Source organism: Sesamum indicum, linkage group LG2, assembly GCF_000512975.1.
Source record: "Sesamum indicum cultivar Zhongzhi No. 13 linkage group LG2, S_indicum_v1.0, whole genome shotgun sequence".
NCBI lineage: Eukaryota > Viridiplantae > Streptophyta > Magnoliopsida > Lamiales > Pedaliaceae > Sesamum > Sesamum indicum.
In genome coordinates this window covers 14,121,734-14,145,866 of record NC_026146.1, presented here as the reverse complement: position 1 = coordinate 14,145,866, position 24,133 = coordinate 14,121,734, and the positions used below count along the sequence as shown (strand labels likewise).

At 35.6% G+C, this 24,133-nt stretch overlaps 3 protein-coding genes across 3 annotated transcripts in view; all 3 read right to left on the bottom strand.

Annotated features, from left to right (window-relative positions):
- On the bottom strand, positions 3,838–7,468 carry LOC105156133 (phytosulfokine receptor 1). The gene has a single exon (XM_011072184.2). It carries the CDS (start codon positions 6,993–6,995, stop codon positions 3,933–3,935), a length of 3,063 nt encoding a protein of 1,020 aa, XP_011070486.1. The 5' UTR covers positions 6,996–7,468; the 3' UTR covers positions 3,838–3,932.
- On the bottom strand, positions 9,143–19,598 carry LOC105156132. The gene is made up of 8 exons (XM_011072183.2): positions 19,022–19,598; positions 17,521–17,620; positions 17,281–17,337; positions 15,360–15,477; positions 14,506–14,588; positions 12,875–12,936; positions 12,682–12,778; positions 9,143–9,605 (listed from the first exon to the last, which is right to left on the bottom strand). Exons 1-8 carry the CDS (start codon positions 19,363–19,365, stop codon positions 9,549–9,551), a joined length of 918 nt encoding a protein of 305 aa, XP_011070485.1. The 5' UTR covers positions 19,366–19,598; the 3' UTR covers positions 9,143–9,548.
- Positions 21,338–24,133, bottom strand: part of LOC105156131 (zinc finger CCCH domain-containing protein 17) — a 4,224-nt gene continuing 1,428 nt past the window's right edge. The window contains exons 2-3 of the mRNA XM_011072181.2: positions 23,700–23,810; positions 21,338–23,533 (exon numbers count right to left, since the gene is read on the bottom strand). Coding sequence (XP_011070483.1) covers positions 21,659–23,533; positions 23,700–23,810 — 1,986 coding nt within the window. The 3' untranslated portion in view covers positions 21,338–21,658. The remainder of the gene's footprint in view (positions 23,534–23,699; positions 23,811–24,133) is intronic.

Sequence of the window (24,133 nt, the reverse complement as noted above, 5' to 3'; positions counted from 1 at the left end):
CTAGTGGGGTTACTTAGGCAGAATGTGTTGGGATGGATCTAAATGCTAAAATTCGATGCTGTCCATGTGAGTTTGTACCACAATACTGGTGAGCCATTCATTGGATCACATACGGCATTGTAATATTTGATCCAACCAGTCAAAGTCAATGTGGATATAAACCCACATGGACAGCATTGTCGGCTCATTTAGAGCGCGTCTGGCTAAGATTATTTAAAATATTTTATAAGTTCTTATCCTCTTATAAAATATTGAATCTTATTTTAAATATAAGATCTTAAAGCGTTTGGATAAAATAAAAAATTAATCATACTTAGACTTCCTTTGAAAATAAAAAATTATACTTCCCCCCCAAAATTACGAAATTCCACTTAAAATTTGTTGTTTACGCCTATCATCTTCTCGTTGAGATTTGGAAGAAAAATTTTGACGTTAGCATAAAAAAATGACCCAAGTTTTTAATTTTACTCTTTATTTAGCATTCTCATGTACTTATAAGAGATAAAAGGTATGATGATGCTAACATCACTCCATATATATAATTATTTATCTCTTTATAAATATAAATATGGGAATGTTAAATGAGAAACAAATCGAAAAATTATGTAAATTATTTTATACGTAAGTCAGTATTTCACGTCCAAATACTAATGGAAGGATGCCATGTGTAAACAGAGAATTTTCAGAGAGAATGTAAGTGTAATTTCAATTTTTTTTTTGAAAAAAGTGTAATTTCTCATTTTCAAAGGGAGTCTAAGTGTAAGTAACCCTAAGATATATTAAAATTTAGGATAAATTATAATGAGTTTTTCTGCGGTTTGGTATAATAACAAATATCTTCTTGATATTTAAAAAATTACGAATACCCCTTGATATTTTAACAGTTGTTTAACAATTATTACGAATACCCATTGATATTTTAACAGTTGTTTAACAATTAGTTCAATTGGTTAGTCTTTCATTGGATTTTTATCCATTTATTTTGGTAAACTGACCAAAATGCACTTGTGGACTATGAATTATATATTTTTCTTATTTTTTAAAAAACTTTTCAAAGTTTTTTTCATGGACTAAGTGGATAAATTATTATAATTTTATAAAGTTTTACGTCCACTTTGTCTAATTTTTTCATGACCTTTTAAACCAAAGAAAAAATGCAGCAAGGGCAAAATTCACAATTTCATACCTCCATCTAAGAATTATATAATTTTATCAAATATCAGTGGGATATTTATAATTTTTCAAACAATAAGGGGAATTCATAATTATACTAAACCTTACGGGAGCTTGTTGTAATTTACCCTAAAATTTATAAAAGGTTTTCTCATCTTATAAGATGTTAAGGTGCTTGGTATACTAATTTTTTTATTGGTAAAATAATTAAAAAAGGATATGATACTAAGTAGCTATTTCTTAACATATTTTGTATCTAATCTTTTTAAAATAATTCCATAAATATTATTCATTAGTTTAACTCTAAATAAAAAATTAATAAATAATCTTTTTTATAAGAAATAATTTTTTAGTATATTACACTTCTCTTTGAAAGTTTGATATAATTACACTAAAAGTATGCAATTTTCGATTAATCAATCAAATAAAAAATTCAATTTTTATCGAATATCAAACCAAAAGTTTGGTTAGGTATTTGGTTCTTTTTTTTCTTAAAAAAAATTGGTATTGGGTTTGATATCAAATTTTAAAATATATACTATATTATAAATATAATAAAAAAATATAAATATTAACTATCTTTATTTATAATAAAAAATAATTTTATGGTTAATACATTATTGATTAATAAATAATTTACAATTAATAAATTAACATTATATATATATTTAAAAATTTTAGGCTAGTTCGGCACAAAAACTGAACTGAGCTGAAATATTCGGTTTGGTATTCAAATAGAGTACTGAAATTTGGTTAATCGAACTTTTGGTTCAGTTGGTGTTACCGAATTGAACACCCATAAATTACATGTAGACCCCCTATAGTTTGAAAATTTACATCTTATACATCTGAGGTTTGCTTCTGTCTAATAAATAATTTCATCCATTAGTGTGTTAATATTAATAAAAAAACTTCGCTATACAAATTAATATTTATCCTTAATTGACTTATTACTGATTTATTATAGGTCAACTAATTTTTTTTTATGACAATATTATCCTTATACGTTTTCACATGTTAATGTATGTGAGGGTGTATATCTTCTCCTATATAAGGATATTTTAGTCAGAAAAGATTTGTTTGACATTGAGTAAGTCAGTAATAAATCGAGGATAAATATTAATTTTTATTTATTAATATCAACAAATTCAATTAATTTTGACTAACAGAATGACTTATTTGTCAAACTTCAGGAATATAAAATGTAATTTTCCAAAATCACATCGGATATACATGTAATTATTCCCTTCTTGAACTTCTGCTCAATAGTTCGACCTAATTCCCTTTTTCGTAACTAATTTGAGGTGGTTGTCGAGGTGATATAATTTTTCGATGATACCTCTGATCTCAGACTGTCAAGCTAGTACTCGTAAACCTGTGCTGATAAGAGACTAAATATACCCTAATTGTAGTTTTCTCAACTTTTTAAATTTAATAATTCGCTATGAGAATAACTAAAATAGTAATCATTCCAGTAATAGAAAATACCCGACATTTAAAGGGTTGTGTATTTATAATAATGGTACGATTGTATGTCGTAATTGATGATTTTATTCGATCGAATTTGAATTGAATGAAATCAGGCGGACTCTTGAAAAATTTGATTATTGTCATGATTCAAACAAGACAAGTACAAAAATGATCTGAAAAATGTGAAAATACAAAAAATCAGAATTCTTGATTGACTTTGGCGTATGGTTAGATTAGTCCAACCTCAAATAAAATACTAACTTGTAAACGAAATTAGAGATATCATCGTGGAATTTAAGGGATGGTCCATATTATAGTGATAGTTGATAGGGGTCTATAGTGAGGGTATTCAAGAAAGAAGACAAAATTGCCACCCTAGGGACCTCAAAATGCCCAAATAAGGGAGGATGAGGATTTGTGCATTTTTTTGTCGATCATCCAACACTTAAAAGGTCAAAATCGAGATGCATGAACTCGTATAAGTAGCCCTGAGAGAATTTTATATTTTGTTCCTTTAATCTCATGTCCGACTAGTTTAAGTATTAGAAGATTTTAATTGAAAGCATCCCAACAAGCCTAACGATATGTTGGTGTTCTCAAATCTCAAGCACCTTCTAAATCAGCTAACTTGAGGCCATTGCGATCTCCGACCCCGAATGGTATAAATTAGTCCAGAGTGGAATATTTTCAAGACTTACATATGCAATAATTGTCAAAGGCAAACAAGCGTGATGCGTTTATTGACCGCTTAGAACTTTCTATCTGATGACTTTTCTGCAACACTGAGAATCTAGACTTTTGATAATACTGCTATGGTTTGATTTGACTCTCGACATTGTAGGCTATTGACATTTGAGATGTGAACTTGACATTGCAGACATTTGAAATACAGGCAATGCTGTTGTTTCACTTAATGACATTACAAGCATATTTGGACATGATTCATATACAACTGTTCACAAGATCTGGGATTTTTTCATCATCAATCATCCATGCAGTAGTACAACACATCCCACATGTTTCATGTGTCCGAAGAGCAGAAGAATTTAGTGTTTATTGTGAATGAGATTTTGTAATATTTATTACCATATAAGTGTGCAAAAGTTACATTTTCTCTGATTATTCACCTTTCTCCACTGTTGAACTAATGTAAAAAATTATATATACAACAGATGCCTCGTTTTTGTGCGCCAGATCGAATGACTAAATTACCAAATTATGGAGAACTTACTCTTCTAAGAATGAGAGACTACATTGTTCTTCAGCTTTAAAAGACAACTCATCTTCCTCTAGCTTGAATCCAACGTAGATGTTGAATCAATGTTGTCAAGCCAAGAAACTAGCTGCTGAGTGCAAGGCCGTATCCTTGGGTTCTCGCTCAAACAAAGGCAAGCAATCTCAAGAACGGTTAGCATTTGTGGAGCATGTTGTTTGTCGTAAATGAATGGATCAAACACTTCGGTTTCCCTTTTCTCTCGTTTCATTTGAGCAACCCACGAGATCAGGTCCCGGGATGCTCTTGGTCTGCACATATCCATCGGCCTCTTGCTGGTTAGAAGCTCTAAAAGAACGACGCCAAAACTATATATATCCCCTTTGTAAGTTGCAACTGAGGCTTGGCCGTACTCTGGAGGGATGTAGCCCAGTGTTCCAACGAGGTCGGTTGTGACGTGTGTATCGTAAGGAAGAATGAGCCTTGCAAGGCCAAAATCAGCTAAGTGCGCTTCAAATTTCTCGTTCAGAAGGATGTTGCTTGACTTTATATCACGGTGGAGGATATGAGGTTCGCATGACTGGTGCAAGTAAGCGAGGCCTCTGGCTGCCCCTTGGGCGATTTGCAGCCTTGTTCTCCAGTCCAATGAGGTAGGCCCATTGGTTTTCTCATGCAACCAGTAATCGAGACTACCGTTCTCCATGTATGTGTATATTAGAAACCTGTCAGTCCTGTACTTGCAGTATCCCTGAAGATGGACAAGATTCTGATGTTGAGCTCTTGAGAGGGTCTCTATTTCAGCTTGGAATTCCCTCTCCATCTGAAAATACTCGCCTGAGAGCCGTTTTATAGCCACCTTCCTTCCATCAGGGAAGACAGCCTTGTAGACCAAACCAAAACCCCCACATCCAATGATGTTGGACTGATCAAAATTGTCGGTAGCCTTCAGAAGATCATCAAGAAGAATCCCTTTATTGCTGTCCTTGTTCTGACATAGAATAACAAGACTTGATGTGTCTTCGAAGCCTTTCTCAATGGTATGAGAATCCTCTTTTTCTTGATTGACAACTCTTCGCTTACATGAGCACACAATAATTAAAGAGACTAGACTAAGAAGAATAATAGTTCCCAGACCAATGCCCACACCCATTGCTATAGTCTTGCCCCTTGATTTCTTTGATCTGTCAGCTGATATGTGAGGAATTTTGCTGCTCTCAGGACAAGGATGAGGACCATGCTCTCCACAGAGATCTGGGTTACCTTCAAAGCTTGAGTTGGGAAAGGTCAGGAACTGACCTCCAGTCGGGATAGCTCCAGAGAGATCATTGTGGGCAACACTGAACTTTGACAGAAAGCTGAGCCTACTCAAAGAAGATGGTATTGTTCCATTCAGATTGTTAAAAGACAAATCCAAAGTTTCTAGGCTCGTCATGCCAGACAAACTGCTCGGGATAGGTCCAGATAGATTATTGCATTTCAAATCCAAAACATGCAGCTCTTTCAGATTGCCAAACTCTGGCCAGATTGGTCCTGTGAGAAAATTGTTGCCTAGTTCCAGCGTTGGAGGAAAACTGACAACTTGTCTATACTTGAACCCACTTTGGTTCCTTCTCACAAAGAACGGGAAATCTGGGGATGGTTCCTCCATTGAGACATTACCGCTAATGAGGCTCTGCATCCTAGTAAGCTCCTTCGGAATCTCCCCCGTAAACGAGTTGTTGGATAAATCCAAATAAAACAGAGACGACAAGTTTCCAAACCAATATGGAATTGAACCTTCCAAGTGGTTCCACGACAAATCCAATAATTGCAAATTCCTGCAGCCATTCAGCCACTGGGGAATCTGACCAGTGAGTCTGCAATTGGCAATAACAAGGGTCTTCAGTCCAACAAACTGGAGACTAGGATTACTAGGCATTTCTTCGTCACGAAAATTCAAAGTAAGAACTAATGTTGTCAAGTTTCTGCAGTGTTGTAAAATTTCTAATGCACCAGTAAGGTTGGAAATGCTGGAGTTGGAGAGCGAAATGTACGCAAGACTCTGAAAATTCTTGAAACTAGCTGGGACTTGCCCAGAGAAGTTATTCCTTCCAAAATTTATCGTTCTCAACTTTGGACAGGTTGGAAGATTTCTAGGGATCTCCCCATGAAATTGATTAGTAGCCAAGTTAAGCGAAACAAGATTAACCATTGCCGAGCAATTGAGATCAATCGTACCTCCCAAAGAATTGTTTCTTAAACTAATTGTACTAATAGTTGGCGAATTCGCCAACGAAGTCGGTATTTTACCACTGAACCTATTGGATTGAGCTGAAAATTGTCGCAACTGCACAAATTTATCAAATACATCCGGAAGATTTCCTGAAAACTCATTCAAAGATAAATCAACTTCAACAAGATTAGAGAGGTTACCAATGAGGTTACTCAGCTGTCCAGAAAACAGGTTCTCCTGAAGAGCCAACTTCTTCAAATTCAGTAGCTGGAATATATCTTCAGGCAAACCACCAGAGATAAAATTTGCAGCAAGGGAGAGTTCCTCCAATGAGGTACAATTCCCAAGCCCCAGAGGAAGAATCCCAGTGAAATTATTCTCTGCCATGTTCATAACCGAAATCTTGGTTGAGTTGCTGCAAATCCCCACAGGGACAGAACCCATGATGGAGTTCTCAGATATGTTAACAACTCTGATTAAAGGCAGGTTTGTGCTGCTTGGGAACCATCCAGAGATTTCATTATTGCTCAAGTCCAAGATTTCTAACTTGGGCAAATGCAAAATTGACTGAGGAATGAAGCCTTTGAGGAAGTTGTGGGAGAGATTGAGGGTTCTAAGCTGCTCCAAATTGCCTAAAGAGTCTGAAATATTTCCAAGAAGCCTCTTCCTCCCAAGCTCCAGCTTAACCACCCTACCATAGTTGATGCGATCATTCAGTCCCAGAGAGGATGAAGAACTGCAAGTTATTCCTTCCCAACTACAGCAATTGGGTGAGGATGCATTGAATCCCCACACATCAACACCTGACTCCAGGTGCTCTGCAAAAGCCCTGAGAGAATCCAAATCTTTTGGGCTGCATGTAAAGTTCTGAGCTTGAGTAGAAAATCCAAGAAAGATGAAAACTATACAGAAAACCAACACAGTCATCTCATGTAAAGGGGATAGATAGATAGATAGATAGATAGCAGAACAGCAACAGCTGAGACTAAAAGCAGTAAACCACCCTCAAATCAAGATCTTTCTGCTTCTCATTACAACTTCTCCCGTGATGAAAGCTCAAAGAAACATGCAGAACAAAGGGTAATATTATAGCAAACAACTCCAGCCCAGAAGAGAAAAAGTAAATGGAAATGAGGTTGCAGAAAAAGAATGGAATGGAGATGAAGAAAAAAAGACTTCTTTTTGGGTGCCCAAAAGAATACTTTTATGTATGTATGTAGGTGGAACTGATAATGGTTTTGACTTCAAAGAAAGGCAAACTTTTTTTTTGGGTCCAAATGAGTCGGCGGCTGCCTTTAATTTCCTTTTTCTCCATCAACAAGTGAGATATTAAGAACTATGTAGAGAGAGAGAGAGAGAGAGAGAGAGAGATGGGCGTTGAGAAACCATATGATGTCTTAAAACCAGCCATTAAATTCTAAAACCCAGCCATTAAATTCTTGAAAACAGCAGCTGCGATTGTAGTGGGAACATGAAAGGGCGAGCGGCTACTCTCATTACACCAAAATCAAATGCACTGTCGCTTCTGAAAGAACTAACAAAAGAATTTGCGGCTGTGTATTATACAGTTGACAATTTTCCCTCATATTTTCCTGTATATATCATAATTTGCCTATTAAAGACTTGAAATTGTTTACTTCTCTTATTATATTATTTTTATTAAAAAATTATAAAAATATTGAACGAGATGGATGAAATTTCTGAAAAATCTTTACATACAAAAATTTCAAGAGAATTTAAAAATTAAGTAATACTATAATTCATAATTCATAAAAAATTAATAAAAACGTAACAGAAACTTACAAATTAAATTAATTGTTGGATGAGTGATAGAAAAGTATTGACAATTACTAGCTTGGCTGACTCAATACCCTTTTTATATGCTCCTCTAGAAAAAGGGAAAACTATAGCACCAATGCAATCTTTCCTTTTGTCTTTCCTTTTTTTCCTTCAAAATTTTTATCCCAGCCCTGTTAAGACAAGACGTAAATGGTGAAGTTGTAATAAAATCCGAAATAAAGGTCTCCTCCCTCATACATAGAGTTGAATGTGACAAATTTAATGCATATGCATAAAAATTTATAATAATTAAGTATAATTTAATAAAAAGTTATTATACGAAAAAGGACAATACAAAAATGATTATTATAAAAGTAGTTTTGAAAGAAATATTTAGATTAGGAGAAAATGAAAAAAATATTAACTAAAATTAAAAATATTTTTACCACTTCTATACTGTGGAAAAAATGTGAAAATTCACAGGTGGGGTAAAAAAAGAAATTAAGAGAGACACAAAAAAAATGCTCTTTTTTAATATATATAGCATAGATAGATACTAAATTTTATGAAAGCTGTAATAACTTATCTCATTTAATATAACCCCAGTAGTTCAATACTCATTAACATGGGAAATCATTACACTCATTTTTGCATTATCTTTATAAACTAGCACTCTAAATTGAAAAAGTATATACCGAAACTATTATTTAAATTCAAGTAAATAACATGAAATCACCCACTCTCATTTCTTACATGAACGTAATAAATAATGTGAAACACAGAAAAACCTCACAAATATTGTCTATGTTTTTGCACAGCACTCAGTGTCAAAGAAAAACTTTCAAATGGTTGACGTTTGAATTTTCTGGTACTGTACAATTTACGACGCCCCAAGAAGGGCTCGGTTACAGTTTCTTGATCCACCAGACTTCAACGTCTTACGGAAGAAGTGTAATGAACTTTAAGGCAGTTCAAAGCAGAAATTGTAAATCGAAAACATTATTTTCAACGAAGAATTAATACACACTTAAATTAAACTGTTGCAAACACCTCGATGCCCGACGGACCAACATGCTTACTAAGTTTAATATGGATGAAAAAACCTTGCCCATAAAACAAGGTGTTTGGATTGTAAGGTTCTCTTAATAATAGAAATTTAGAAGCCCTGATTTCAGAAAGGAGAAAAGCAAAGGCTACTCTCATGAGAAGCTGTTGCAAGCAAACCTGCAGCCGTAGTACACTTCACAACATCATTAATGTAACGTTGAGGCGTAATAGAACATGCATAAAGGCTATCCAAGTAAGTGATGAAATTCGCAATCGACATAGCATTAAAAAAACTATGGATCAATCAAGCACAAATCTAAGCATCCCACTCATACTAGTTTTTCCGAAAATTTACATATAAAAGGTGGCAACTAACATTAGAGATCAGTGCATTGTCTGGATAGATCTCTGTTTCTCTGCAACTGATACAGGATTGTGAAAATTATTTTCATCTATTGTTTACTGGTACCCGTTTTCAGCAAGCAATCATCTTTCGAAAATGACATCTCTGGAGAATATTTAATGTGAGACTCATCCCGCTGGAGACATAACAGAAAAGCTAGAAAGCCTGCCAGCTTCTTGCACCTTTACAGAAGAATTTCGATACTTACAGAGACCAGACTTGAGTTAACCAAAGTTAAGAATTATCAATAATCAACATCCTGGCTCCTGCTTCAACGGTGTCGAACTTGATGAGCTAAACATCATGGGCTGGAAAAAGAAGAAAAGCAGAGTAATCCACATTGAGAATGGATAATACATCATTTCTTGAAAAGTGAGAGAATCAGCTTGCAGAAAAAGTGGACCCAGCATTAGTGGTTTACTAAGAAGGTAGCTTGGCGTACTACATCTATCTGTATATTAAACTCAGGTCCATTTGTACTAGGAGACCAGATGCTCCAGCAAATCAATAATGGAAACTGGTAATGATTTAACGTATAGAGTTTAAAATTTTTAACAATATTAGATGAGTAACATTAGAATGTTCAATCGAATTTTTGCAAGGGTAACTCTAAGTGGAAGGACGACCAAGAGTTCAAGCGGTCATAGTGACTCAAGTACTTTCGAGCGTAGAACAATCACTAATGGAAAATGATGTTTACCACAAGGATACTTTCCTGTATAGACTAATAACAGAATGAAAAAGAGAAAAACATGTTTAAGATTTCCGAGGGTCACCAGACAAACAGTTATTTCCAGTGGAAATAAACAAGAGAAACACCAAAACCATGTCAGACGTGATGCAAAAAACTCACTTGCAGAAAAGATTCCGTAGTTCATTTCTTTGCTGAATTAGAAAAATAGTCTAGTGCATAATTGATCAACAAGTCGCATTTGGAGCACAGAGAATTTGCCACTTTATTCAATTAATATGTGTTTTTCTCCCTCTTTCCTTCCTGTTCAATTGCTTGCATCCAATTCTAAAGGCTCTGATAGGAGAATAAACCACTCGATTGTAAGATGATTGCAGCTGGCTTAAATGCTTAATGGTGTATACATAGAGTGTTATGATTTTCCAATTTTCTCTTCACTCCATGGAAAATAAATCATGCCTGTGAGACATGAGACCGTCCTTTTCTATAATAATGATGATCATTGATGTTTTATTGCCAAAATATATGTAAGTATTAAATTGGACGAATTGACTTGTTTGTGAATGTCATATATATACGCATACATATATTACGATTTATATGTTCGTGAATGTCATCTATAGATTTATATATATAATATGGTTCAAGTTCAGCTGATTAGTTTTGGAGAAAATAAAACCTAGGATCCATTTGTCTCAAAAGGATCAATGACATTGGACCATGAAACTTGCTCTGGACCTAATTGAGTTAGAAATGCTTAAGCAAAATTCCAATTCTATACAGAGAGTACCAAAGAAAGATTGCACATTAAAGACTTAGTCGGTTCTGAATGGATGCAATGATGTTCTACAGTCTATGCTACAAGAATACAAGCTTCGGAATCCTCTCAAATTTCCCTCTTTCATGTCTTCAGAGTAAGGACATATCTTCATTAATCATGACAAAGTTAACAATCAGAAAGTGTGAAATTGAATTTAGGTAGATTGTCGACTAGTTCATGTCAAAAGATAATTAGGTCCTATTTTTTAATCCAAAGTGTATCTAATATTGGCATGTTTACTGTTAACAACTAAACTTGAATATGGTCAAACAAATTACAGTTTAGATGTAACTGCTTACTTCTAGGTTTTGAACAGTGTTCACAATGCATTTTCTGGGCTGGAAGTGCATTCGGTAGTGCTATAGGTATATCCTATCCTTGAGGTGTTTGCCTGGTATTTGTTTCGATTTCTGATTCTCTTATTTCATTATGAACTATACAGAATAACGATTTAATTTTTAAAAATGTAATTCACTTTAAATAGACATTTTTCTACTATTATATAATTCTTTCACTTACTAAAACTTAAAATAGAAAATAAATAATGCACTTATGATTTTATTTTTTAATTTATACGTATACACTTTTTCTATTTTGATTTCTGTTCTGAAAAGAGGATAATTGGATAACCAAATTGGCAAAAAAAAAAAAGGATTAAAATACGTGCCAATTTGTTCAGTTCAGTATTAAGAATGGTATTTCAGCCTACCAAATTCAGTTCGGTTCAAATTGATTGAGTGAAACCCCTAAATATTTTGACAACAATAGGGATAGGTAAAACTCAGGACAGGTTCGTATTGAATGAACAGGGTGTGGGGTAGATAAAGTTTTTTGTATTTCTGGACCTGGCCTCGGTCCAGGGAAAAATATGTGCTTTGCTAATCCACCTGAATTAACATATATTTAATTAGATAACGGTGCTTGCTACCGATTTTTACTGCTTCTACCTATTTTCTATCTTCTGCTCAGTCAGTCAAGTATATGGTCATCCTATTACCCTCTGCCGGCAAACAGTACACTGCCATAGGCCACCAGTACATAAAGCAACTTTGCAAGACAGGGCCACTCAGATGGGGTGGAAGGCAGTGGAGGCAACTATCCTGAATACAATGTTGACTCAGTTTGAGCCCTCGCCCAAGTTTTCTTACAAACTTGCAGCGACTACCTGTTGAAATATTAAATTATGACTCGAATTCTATGTTTAGTGCCCTACGTATTTGGTTTTCGGAGATGAATTTTACAGTCAATGATATTTGGTGGTTCTTACATTTTAGCTCTGTTATTTGGCTTTGAATCACCAGGAAATCAGTTGACCTGAGATCTGCTATGTTTTTACTGGTTCAGTGCTTACTGATGACAAACAGATCCCAACGGAATGTACTTTTGGGTTCAGGTTTGGGGAGGTCCAGGGTGGATCTTGGCTCCACTCATGAACACTGGGTGCTGATTGCTGGGTGTCAGCAAGAACACACCTGACCCTGGCAATGTTCGACCAAGGCCCAAGGCCACCGTAAAACCCCACTGACATCCCATCGTAACAGGGAATAAGAGTAACCATTTACAATGTCGTAGAGATTAGCAGTGATCTAAAAGGTCAACAAGAACAAGAACATTGTGCAAGCCAACATATTACAATCCTTCTCAAATAAAGACACTCATGAAGGCATAAATGTTACTTAATCACATATCCCGCATTCATCATGAATTGTTAAAATGTTAACCATTTCTAATATTCACAATAATAACACTGGCATGCACAGCATATAAGTTATGTCATTATCAAGAGCTATGCAGCCAGATTGTGATCCAGAAATAAGAAAAGAAATTTTTGGGAAATGATGCAAAGCTAGCAACTGCATGAGAGGGGTTATACCTGAGATGCACAAGGAAAAATACTACTGGCAAGTTCCTCATTTAAGAGCACAGGAAGAGGAGGCATTCGACTCATTATTCCAGGCATGTTTTTCATGCTGCAAGCATAAAACAGAAAAACAACTTCAGGAAATAACATACCAATGACCACCAAGGTCCAAAACACGTTTACTACACTAACTAGAGTGACTTACTCATTCAAAATTGTAGTTAAGTTATTCATTGTACGAAAAAAGAGATCGATGTTTTGCTGCAACTGTAACAAAAATCTCAACATCAATAGAGGAAAATAATTGCTAAACTTAAAAGGGAAAAATAGTGAGAGATAGAGAAAACCAGATGCATAATGGCAGAGATCAATTCACACTGCCAAGGTGAAATAAAAGCTGACAGGTGAATACTAGTCTCTTTTCACTTTGTCGATTGTTCATATTTTCTAGAAGAGCAAAGTTAGTTCAGATATATAGTTCATCTAGCATATCAGCCACCATTACAACACATGGCAATATCAATGGGGAAAATGTTAATCATCTCCGTGGGCAAACACTAAGATTTAATCGCTTTGTCTTCTCTTATGTTCTCTTCCTGGAATGCAAGACCGTAAGACACAGGCTATGAGCAAGGTGGAAACAATGATTTGAAGGCTTAATCCGGTGTTAGAAAAGTAAGATAACAATCAAATGTTTGTAGAGGGCTCAGGAAAATCCAATTAAGGATCTTAAAGGCATAAAACATGCTTTTCGGCTGATAGACAGTGTTTGTTTGGATATTAACTTAGGAAATACTGAAGAGAGAAGTTAACAACAAGAGGAAAATCAGAGAATAATCATGGAATCCTTTCGGCATCGGAACTAAGGTTGTTTTGTCTCACAAAGAAAGATCTGATATTATGTGGAAGAACCTTTATTAATTTAACTGATGGATCCTTAGAAGATTACACGCATATTTATAAGCCTCAAGATATCTCCTACCCCACCTAGGATTAGACTTCTAATTAGACTGGGAAAATAGGGACGTTCAAACTTAAAACACAGAATATACAATTCCTAAATTACCTTTGGGTACTAAGAAACCATGTAATGAAGCTAAAGACTATAGTTAGCTAAAATCAACTTTTAAATACACTTGGATACTAAAAGAAACATGTAATTAAGCTAAAGATTGATGTTAGCCAAAATTAACTTTTAAGGAAATTGCATTGCTGTCCAATCTAATGCTCTATGGTTGCATTTACATTGCCTACATCACATTGACTCGACACAGGGTCCGGACCTGGAACAGGACTTGGCTTTCCTACTAAGCAGTATAGCTTGGGATCACTGAGTGGTGCGTGGGGAAAGGGTGTATATATAGCCACATGTCACAAAGATGTCTCATGGTGATGCTCCTGCCATCAGTGCTTAGTTTTCATCCTCTTGCCGAGTTGAAATGTCAAACCATGAATAGCCACTTGAGATGTAAGGAGCAATCAAGAATAATCTTTTTCACCATTTGGGTCTCAAGCATTATGTTGAAAAGTGGTGCTAATGCAACAAGAAATGAGTGTCAAGTTTGAGAAATTTTGTGTGGATGTACAAGTTAACACACACAGCTATTTCCTTTGACCTAGGAACATAGCAACAAAATACGCATGCGTGTTGTCCGACCGGATAACTGACAGTATATAACACCTGTATTATATCTTGCAGATAGCTTTTCGTAATAACAGCATTGAGTAAAAGTGTTTCCCAGCACAAAACTTCTTATTGCAAATACCGATTACTTGGCTTGGCATAGCAAGGAGAAAGTTCCAAAATCCTCCAGAACAAAAGGGAGCAGGCACTACCTTGAGGGTCGAAAGATTGGCAGAAATTTGATCAAAAGCCTGATTATTTTCTTCCAGAAGATGTCTGGCTGTGCCCCTTAGTACTGAAACATACATAAAATTATTTCCAATAAAAGTGTGTCACCTTGAAACTCAAAAAAGAATATCAAATAGTTCAGGTCCATAGTAATATGTTCATTTACAAGTAATTCTGGAAACAAACACTATATTGGGGTAGAGGGGAATAAAGAATAAAGGGAACCAAAAGAAAACATTCATGCAATACTTCCATCAATCCGTAGGAATCAATAGAAAAGGCAAATCCCTTATGATACACCAGATCCGGCTCGGTTATTGATAGAGTGAATAGATCTGCCATTTCTTGAAATCTCTCTTCTGATTCAAAATCGTGGTGTAACGTGTATATCATTTCTTTATATCTTACTGAGACTAATATAGGGGAATGTTCACCGTAAAACTCAAAATGTGGTGATATATTGGCAACATGGACATTTAGAGAGTTGTACAATGTTAGCATCTGTAAACTTATAGAACAGCTACATTTAAGATAACTAAGAATGCTTTAGGCAAAGAGACACTTCATCTCATTGTCAGATATTTGGCTAGAGTTTTTAGCATCAGGTAACTCCCGTAGTAATCACCCAAGCGTTATTATCCATAACCACGGATGTATCATGTTCATCACTTAATATGACAAAGAAGAAAAGTTCAACAATCAATTACAACAAAAAACGAATAGCAAAATGGTCTTGACTCAACCTCCTTCAGCTTGAACAGGGAATATATAATCAATACAATCATTATTAGGTCAAGAAAAAGAATCTTGGTTAATCACAATAGCTAATTAGACAAACCTCCTGAAAGCATGCAGTCACTCTGATCACAATGGTTTGTAGCTACAGAATATGGAGCCACATTTACTGATGAAGCTGAAGACATGTTATTCTTCAGAGTTGACTCCACCACTTTTTCCTGAGAAAGTGTCAACATTAAGAAGACGAATACTTTCAGAAGAGGGATAATTTCTAATCATTGGATTAGTGAATCACACAAAACAACAACCTTATACGAATATATATCAACTTTTGTAGAGCACTTATTAGAGTAATCGCATTAAAGTTACCTTACAAGAAAAGGATCAAGCTATAGAGACCATTATCAATCAGGTATATGCAACTTAATGATAACCTTTTTGGTGTAGCAACCATATAGGTCCCACAAGAATGAGATGAGTAACATACAAAACCAAGAATTGGTATCACTGCCAAAAGGTGACTGACACAATATCATCGCCAAAGGGTAAGATAGAAGGTACACTTAAATAATGGTATACTTGGTTTGAAGCACACGTGGTTCTTAGATACAGAGCTACACAAAAACAAAACTGAATCTTCCTCCAACTTCGATAGGGTGTTACCAATTCTCGGCCTAACACAAATGGGTATATAATTAGCCTACAAATGACCAGTTCCAACCTGGACCTAAACCTTGAGTTCCAAGTAGTTTCACTCTTCATACATGGAGTATGCATCACAAGCCAACTGCTTTGCTCCCATTATTTTATTTTTAATGGCATTTCTTTTTGTTTCTCTTTTTCCTTGTTGAAGTAACGCCCCTTTGCCACCTGCCTTTGACAGCTCCTACCCCCACCACCTCCACAACATGCAACATGCCATATCATATCTTCCAACACCTCAACCCCCAAAATATCCTGCATGCCAATACATGCTTGTACTTGTAGATTTATAGGCATTGCGTTATAGAGATATATTAGCATCCAGAACACACACATAGATGTGTGTGCATGAGTGTTATGTGTATGTGTGATTGAGTGCATATGTATATTTATGTGTTCAGAGATATGTATGGCTGCATCTGCATAGACATTTGCATGGTGACACCGATGAAGATAGTAAGCTCATAAAATATTTACAAACTTAAGGTTCGTGTCAGTAATAAACAGGACAAATTAGACACCACATACACACAGAATACAAGTGACATCAGCAATTGATTAAGACACCAACAAATTCATATCATTAAGCAACTTTCTACTGTCTTCGAACCCATGGATAAAGAGCAAAGTGTTTCGAGCGCATGACTGAATCTTCAGTAGATATGCAACCTAATCCGATCATAGTTGATTTGAAGCGCATAGCAGAAGTAAATTTGGAGGTCAGCCCCAAAATTTATGCTGTGAATAATAATCAGAAAAAACCAAATCATGGTCTATTTTCTATTTCATCACTCAGAAAATGTAGCCTAAAGAACTCTTTCTACATAAACGGTCCACTGCCACATTTGTCTTTATAAAGATAAAGAATTTTCCAGCTAGACATTGAATTGAAGTCAATGGAGATTTCAGATGACATCAGAGTGGTTTTTAAGCGACTCTGAAGTTCATTGGCTAATCCGAAAGGCCTTTAATGCAATTGGTGATTGTTAAAAGAATTGCAGTCCATGTAAATCAGATCCATTTTTCTCTTCCTCTGTTACTTTTCTTCTCTTTTTTTTTTTTAAACAATAGAATAATAAGATTCAACAGTGAAGAGAAAAAACAAAATATAATCTTTGCTTAGCTTTGAGCTCAAATGCATCATATGAACAACCATCTGGTTTTAGACTGCAAAGCATGAAAATTCTTGAACAGTTTTTCAGCTTTTGACTGTATCACAACGAATTGAACTGAATTCTAAAAATTATACCATAAACTACACCAAGGTTGATAATTCAAAGTCAGCTCAAAGTACTATAAAAGAAAACTAAGAATATTACCTTCCGATCCTTCCCCTTCTTCCCCAAGCTCTGATCATCCTGTTTCCTCCGCTTTCTCTGACAAACAATATCATGAATTAGGCATAAGCACTTCAATAATGAAGTCAATCCTCCTAAGTACTTCAGCTAGAAGGTAAAGAACACGTTTAGTCAATCATGAAAAAATTAAAACAAAATTACATTTCTCGATTTTGGAGAATGTTATGATTAACTGCAATCTCAACAGGACTTTGAACTTACCGTCATCCATCTACATCGAAGAGCAACATCTCGTACAGTTTTGTTGTGGAGTGTGGCAGCAATCTTAATATACCGCATGATATTGGGTTCATTGGCATATCTACAGATATTAAGTAGGAAACAACCCGATGAAATTAAGATTGCTCAATTGCAAGAAATAGAAGACAATTGGAAATCCAAGATAAGCTCCACAAAAGAACAAACCCGACTGCCCTACCAACTTATTTGAAGCATGATAGAGAGAAAAAGTTATACAAAAGCTAAAACACCCACAAACTTAAGCAACAATATGATGAGAATCATCTTAGTCTCTGACTAAAATGGAAGCCATCACAGAAGTACTGGAAAGGAACCTGATTCCAAGAAATACAAAACAGATGCATTCAACATACTGGAGTCAAATGGCAGCTGCATCAACCACAGAGCTCATGTTTTTCTTACTTTTGGAATCAGCATTCGTTTCTTGGAAATAATAATTTTATTTGACATACAACCATTTAGTAGTAAATGACTCCTAATCGATCTTCTTCAATGAAGTTAGGCAACTCTGCTACTGTGCTCGTTTGTTGATGGGTGGGAGGTGATTAGATAGAAAAATACAGATATTGATATTCAATTTCTATGTGAGTCATAGTAGCTGATGCAAATTGACATAATCTTTCTTACTATTAGTTATTGGTAAAGGTCTGAATGACATGCAAATTGGCATAAACTTAGTTGCTCTACATTTTCTGGATGGAATCTCCATAAAAGTATGACAATATATAAAACATATAGAGATGCATATCAGTTAACCAAAACCTCCTTCTGGTGCACAATATGCTATTTTTTGGTAAATTGATGAAATATATGCTGATGCATTAAAGATATTATATATTACACAAGTAGACCAGAAAACCATGAGCACAGTCACCTCATGGAGGAAAAAGGATCGTATAGCTCTTGGTTCCATTCTACTTCCACCAATATTTTAGGACTCTATTTGGTTGGCGAGGAAACCACCCAGGAAAGTGATAGTACAAGTGTTAACAACCAGTTTTTCTTGTTTGCCAGTCCAATTTTAGCTGTGTACACTGACTAGTTGTCATTAGGAAAAAAGGACCAGTTTTAGGAAGGATTCATCAAATCCTTTTATGAAGGTAATATACAAATCCCCTATCAAGGAATTCCAAGAAAAATGACTCTAAAGGTCGTATTCAAATGCTCCACTGCGAAATTCTATCAAAGACAATTTTAACAAATTTCTCGTCTCCCATCCCATTACAACGTCTCTCTCACATCTTCTTTGCTAATAACTTCATCCACCATCTCCGTGGCCTTATGTGTTTCCACTAACAAGGCAGGGGTAACGCTACTAGACCAACGACCAAGCTCCAGCAGCACGTGGTAGACACTAAATTCCTACCTTCTCGTACCTCAAGCAACAAAATAATACACCATAAAATGTAGAAAAATTATCTATCATCGACCGGTTTTCCCGAATAAGGAAGAAGGTACCTACTTGGCAAGTCCCTCCTCCAACTTGTACTGTTCATCGATGGACCACTCCGCAGCCAAACCCGTATCGTGCTTTAACCCGGGAACCGACTCCAACATAACCGTCGAAGAAGAATCCAAAGAATTCTGAGCACCACCCGGTGAAAAAATCATTCCCCCCGCAGGCCCATCATTCCCAGTCAAATTCAAGCTCCCCCCGTGGTTCCTATAATAATTCCCCATAGAAATCAACTCACACCCACCTGAGCTACTGCTGCTGTTGCTCGTCGCTCCACCAGATTTAAACAATACGCCCGGCTGCTGGTGATGGTACTGCTGATGAAACCCGGCCCCTGACTGACCCGCCATCTATTTGTGCAATTGCTTTACCTACAGCATGAAAAAAATCACAACCCCACCCCTAATTCTGAAGAACATCTGCTGTCAAAAGGTTCTTGGCTTCACCAATCCCTCCACATTAATCAGTTGCTCCACTCTCCGTTGTAGAATCCAAAAAGGTGAATTCCCAAATTTGTAGAGAGAGAGAGAGAGAGAGCAAACAATTGACAGCAGTCTGCACTTTGCAGAGAAGTAGAGAAGAGAGAGAAATAGGTAAATGATATACAGTAAATATTATTATTATTATTATTTTTCTTCTCCTTTTAGCTTTATAAGTGGGATTACTATTTTATTGTTGTTTTCTTCTTGTTTTTATTAAATATCTTTTTTCTATTTTTCTAATTTAATTAAACAGAAAACCAGAAAGTTATTTGGCTTTTTCTTTTAATTTTTTTTAAATTTTAAATACTTTATTTTATATAAAAAAATCTTCGAATTTTTATAATAATATCACTCAAAATATTTAATATTTCCAATCATAAAACTAAATTATATTGAGAAAAATATTATCGATGTTACAAAGATAACAATTAAAATTATTGTAAGTAAAGTATTTTATTTTTATCGAAATAGAAAATATTAAAGTATAGTATAGTAATAATCAAAATAAATATATATAGATATAGCAACTTATTTTGGAAATAAGAATATTTAAAATTTCCCTTTTCCTTCACATCAAGAAATTGTTTTTAAATGATATTCTTTTTCACTACAAACATAAATGCATAATTGCAAGATACAATTTGGTGTCGGGGCACAACTGCGAATCCCAAGAAATATTTAATGCTCATTATTATGTGAAAGAAACGAAAAATGTTTGCTCCCCAAATATTGGAGTATTTGCAAGTAGGTCCACTAAAATTAGAGAAATTTCATTTAAGGCCAAAAGATTGGAAAAATCACAGCTCAATTATTTGTTTTGGGGTTTTCACTTTTCAAGCTGGTGTTCTCCTTTTCATTGAAAAATACCAACTTGTTTGTGTTTTCATTTTTTTTATTTTTTATTTCTAAAATATTAATTAAAGTGAAGATACTTATTTATATGTATTATCATTAAAATATATTGATTTGATATCACAATTAAATATAAAATAGCATTAGAAGTGAAAAAAGAGCGAGATTGATTTATATGAAAATTTCATATTTCGATAGTTTTTAAGGTTTAAGGAAGAGAAATTAGTTTTATTTTTATCTATTTTTCCCACAAATGGAATATATATCAAATTATGGGTGCAAAAGACTATGATTTATAAAATGGGCATTAAGAAATAAAAGTTTATGTGAAAAAGTATTAGATATTTGCTGGTTTTTAATATATTTCTAAAAAATAACATTTAAAAAAGTAAGAGAGTGATTTTTCTAAATTATAGTTAGTACTGCATCTTGAGAAAGTGAAAGCTAATAATTACTTTTTTACCAAACATATTTTATTAGTAGGAAAGAAGTTGTCAAAAAGTCAAGTGCCCCAACATGAACTTGAGTTTTTGTTTTTGCTACACATAAACACATAATGTATGTCTTTTATACAGATTATTTGTTTTCACGAATACACAATATTTTCTTTTATAAATAATATAAATGTAGATATAGCTGACCTTACAAGTACCTCAGGAACTGTAATAATTTATGTTTTTTTATATAGAAAAAGAAAAAGTAAAAGCCACTCACATGATAGGTAATTTTTTAATTGAAATATGGGCCTGGAATTCCAGTAAATGGATCAGAGAACAATATTCTTGAGGTCATTCAGTTGCCATTTTCAGCAGAACAAACAGGAGTTTTCTTCTACAAAGCAACACTGTCCCCGTCTCTTTTTACATAGGAAAACTAACGATACTGCAATGACCAGGAATGTCCGAAACAACTTAGGCAAAATGAAACATATTCGCAACTTCCACAAAATCAACACCAAAAAGAGTTATTGGAAAGAGAAATATTCATCTTCAGGAAAGACAAGTACCAGGAAAACAGCAATAATGCCCACAGTTGTTATTCATCTTCTGATGTTACAATCATGATCCTCTTCTCGGGCAAATAAAAGTGGCAAGTATAGAGAACTACAGAGAGGAAAAATTATCCATCCAATCAAGAGTTTAAAATGGCTCCATAAAAGAAGAGTTTCTAATGGTACATGGGGAACTACTGATCATCTCTACTTCTGAGATCAAAATTAGTAGCTATATCGAAATTGCCAATTCAAAGCAGACAACACTGGCACACAAACGCAATTAGCAGCAAGAACCATAGAACGGACCTTCAACATTTAGGAGTACATGACACCCATTTTCTTCGCAAAGTCGTCATCATCATCTTCGTCATATTCCCCTACAGCATCTCCGTTCTCACCATCATACAACTCAAAATCTTCCCCACCAGCTTGCTCATAATCAGATTCCCCATCTCTTTGCTCATACGCTTCAGACTCTTGGTCCACCCCATCCTCAACAACCATACCCTCTTCAGCTTCTAGCTTGCCAGCGTCAGGTTGCAGGACAGATCCAGAGGCAGTTGGCCTGCTCTCTTCAGCTTCAGTCTTCTGAACTGTTGCAGACTTGTAGCCCTCCTTATTGTTCCCATCGGGAGTGGTTGTCTCATTGTTGGTTCCATCCTTTTCTTCATCCTGATTCTTATTTTCTATAATACCTTCATTATTAGATGAATTCCTACCACTTATTGTTTCACCTCGCTTCCGCTTTAGGATCTCTTCCAGTGACTTAGGCCCTTCAAATGAAACATCACTTCCACTTTGTTGATGGCCATCAACCATCAAATGTTTTCTCTTACCAAGCGATTGCTGATCAGTCACATGCTGTCTACTAGGTTCAGCATTTTTCCTGTTCTTCAACTCGGCAAGACTTTTTGGACCAGCAAAATCAGCACTATCTTGACCCACACTGTCTCTTCTCGAGGGCAGACCTCTGTGATTCCTGCCACCATTATTAAAACCTTCTTCCACCCTTCCTTTTATCTTGTCTCGGATCCTTCCCTGGTGAGAGGAGATACCTGCCCTTATTGGAGACAACCTGCCACGATCACTTCCCCTAATCATTTCCCTGTTGGTTGGAGACGATGATCTTCCAGGAAGTCTTATTCTTCCTCGAAGTCGACTGCTAAGAGAATTCTCGCGCATGGGTTGTTGGTCGTCCCTACGCAAACCCTGGTAGCTACGGTCGCCAACCTGCAAGTCACGAGCATGTTCATGACTAATGACAGACCTCAAACCATTAGGCTTCTTATGCTTTGCTAAACGGTGCCTTAGATCTAATTCATCTACTTGACCAAGGCTATCAGGCCTAGCGTATTGCCTTCTTTCAAGATATGCTCCTCCTGACATCCTTTCAGAAGAAGCTCTGTGCTGCTCCCAAGCATACTGACCCTTATGGTGCTCATGTGAGTCATAGCTAAGAGGATCCTGATATCTTTCATCATCGCCAGCAGCAATCGTGTGACCAATATCGTATTCATTCCTGGCTTCATGTTCCCTTGACATTCCATATCTATCTTCACCAGGATAGTAATCAGAATCTCTTCCCTCATCATCAACAAGAACATCAAACCCAGGAGAGGGCTCCCTTGAAACTTCTTCTGCATCCTTACTGTTCATGCTTTCAGGTTCCTCCAACAAGTGAGGTTGCTGAACACGATTGGACCAATTGACTGGGTTTCCATTAGAAACAGGAGCACTCCTGTATGCAGAAAACTCATTGATCCCTGATACATGTGGCACCCTCCTGTTTATAGGAAATTCATTTCTAGGGGGAGCATGTTCCATTTCAGTGATTGGTTTAGATTGTTGGACATCCTTGACAGATTTTGCAATATTCATAGGTTGGACCTTCTTCTCTTGCATAGACTTCTCAAGTCCAGTAAAAGACTTCTTGATAGTTGCAGGTTCAGCAGCCGATGCTGTTCCTGGCACCTGAGCTTTGTTACTCAATGAATTTGGGATATGAAGAAAGGGACACCAATCACCTTTTAAACAATGCCCCTTTTGGAAAAATATGCAAGGAACCCCGCCTTGTTTAGTGGAGGCATTTGGAACATGTGGGGTAGGGGTAGGTGCTGTCACAGCTTGTGACACAGGTGCAGAGGCTCCAGTAGGTGTGGGTATTTGCGCTCCCAGCAATCCATCAAGTGGCTGAGAGACAAAAAATTAAAAAATGAAGACGACAACTTGTAATAAATACATCATAGCAATAAAGTCTACCACATCATCAAATAATATGTCAAATATAGCATGCTCATTAAGCACATAAGTTGCAACTGAAGACCGATATCCACATCAAGAAAGAGATGTGACTAACCGGATGGCGAAAGCCGCACTTGGGATTTAAGCAGTTACCATGTAACCAGAACCAACAGTCCCTTGGATTTACCCGTGCAATGTCACTATGACGATACTCACACTCACTACCCTGTAGGAAAGAACTCAAATACATAAATATCATATAACATGAGACAAAATTCAGGATGATACACTCCAAAACAATTTCATGCAACAGAAGGTACTGTCTTGTAGTATTGGACGTCATCAAATTCATCTGCCTGTTTGGATGCTTAGAACTCAATTTGAAAAATGATACAAAAATCTACTAGAAATTGAACAGATAGTGGATATACTATAAACAGACCAATTAATCATTTGTTTAGCAAAATCATCTCATGGATGGAGCAAATCTCATTGAGTGTAGAAATTTCCAAAAAACTAGAGCATCAAAATTAATATGTCGAGGTAAAC

Excerpts from the sequence above, each read along its gene's own strand:
- LOC105156133 (XM_011072184.2), bottom strand. The coding sequence starts at position 6,995 with ATGACTGTGTTGGTTTTCTGTATAGTTTTCATCTTTCTTGGATTTTCT.
- LOC105156132 (XM_011072183.2), bottom strand. The coding sequence starts at position 19,365 with ATGGCGGGTCAGTCAGGGGCCGGGTTTCATCAGCAGTACCATCACCAG. Across the intron at positions 15,478-17,280 it reads AGAAGGGGAAGGATCGGAAG|GAAAAAGTGGTGGAGTCAAC; the intron begins GTAATATTCTTA and ends ACACTTTCTCAG. Across the intron at positions 12,937-14,505 it reads CCAATCTTTCGACCCTCAAG|TTGCAGCAAAACATCGATCT; the intron begins GTAGTGCCTGCT and ends TTTTTGTTACAG.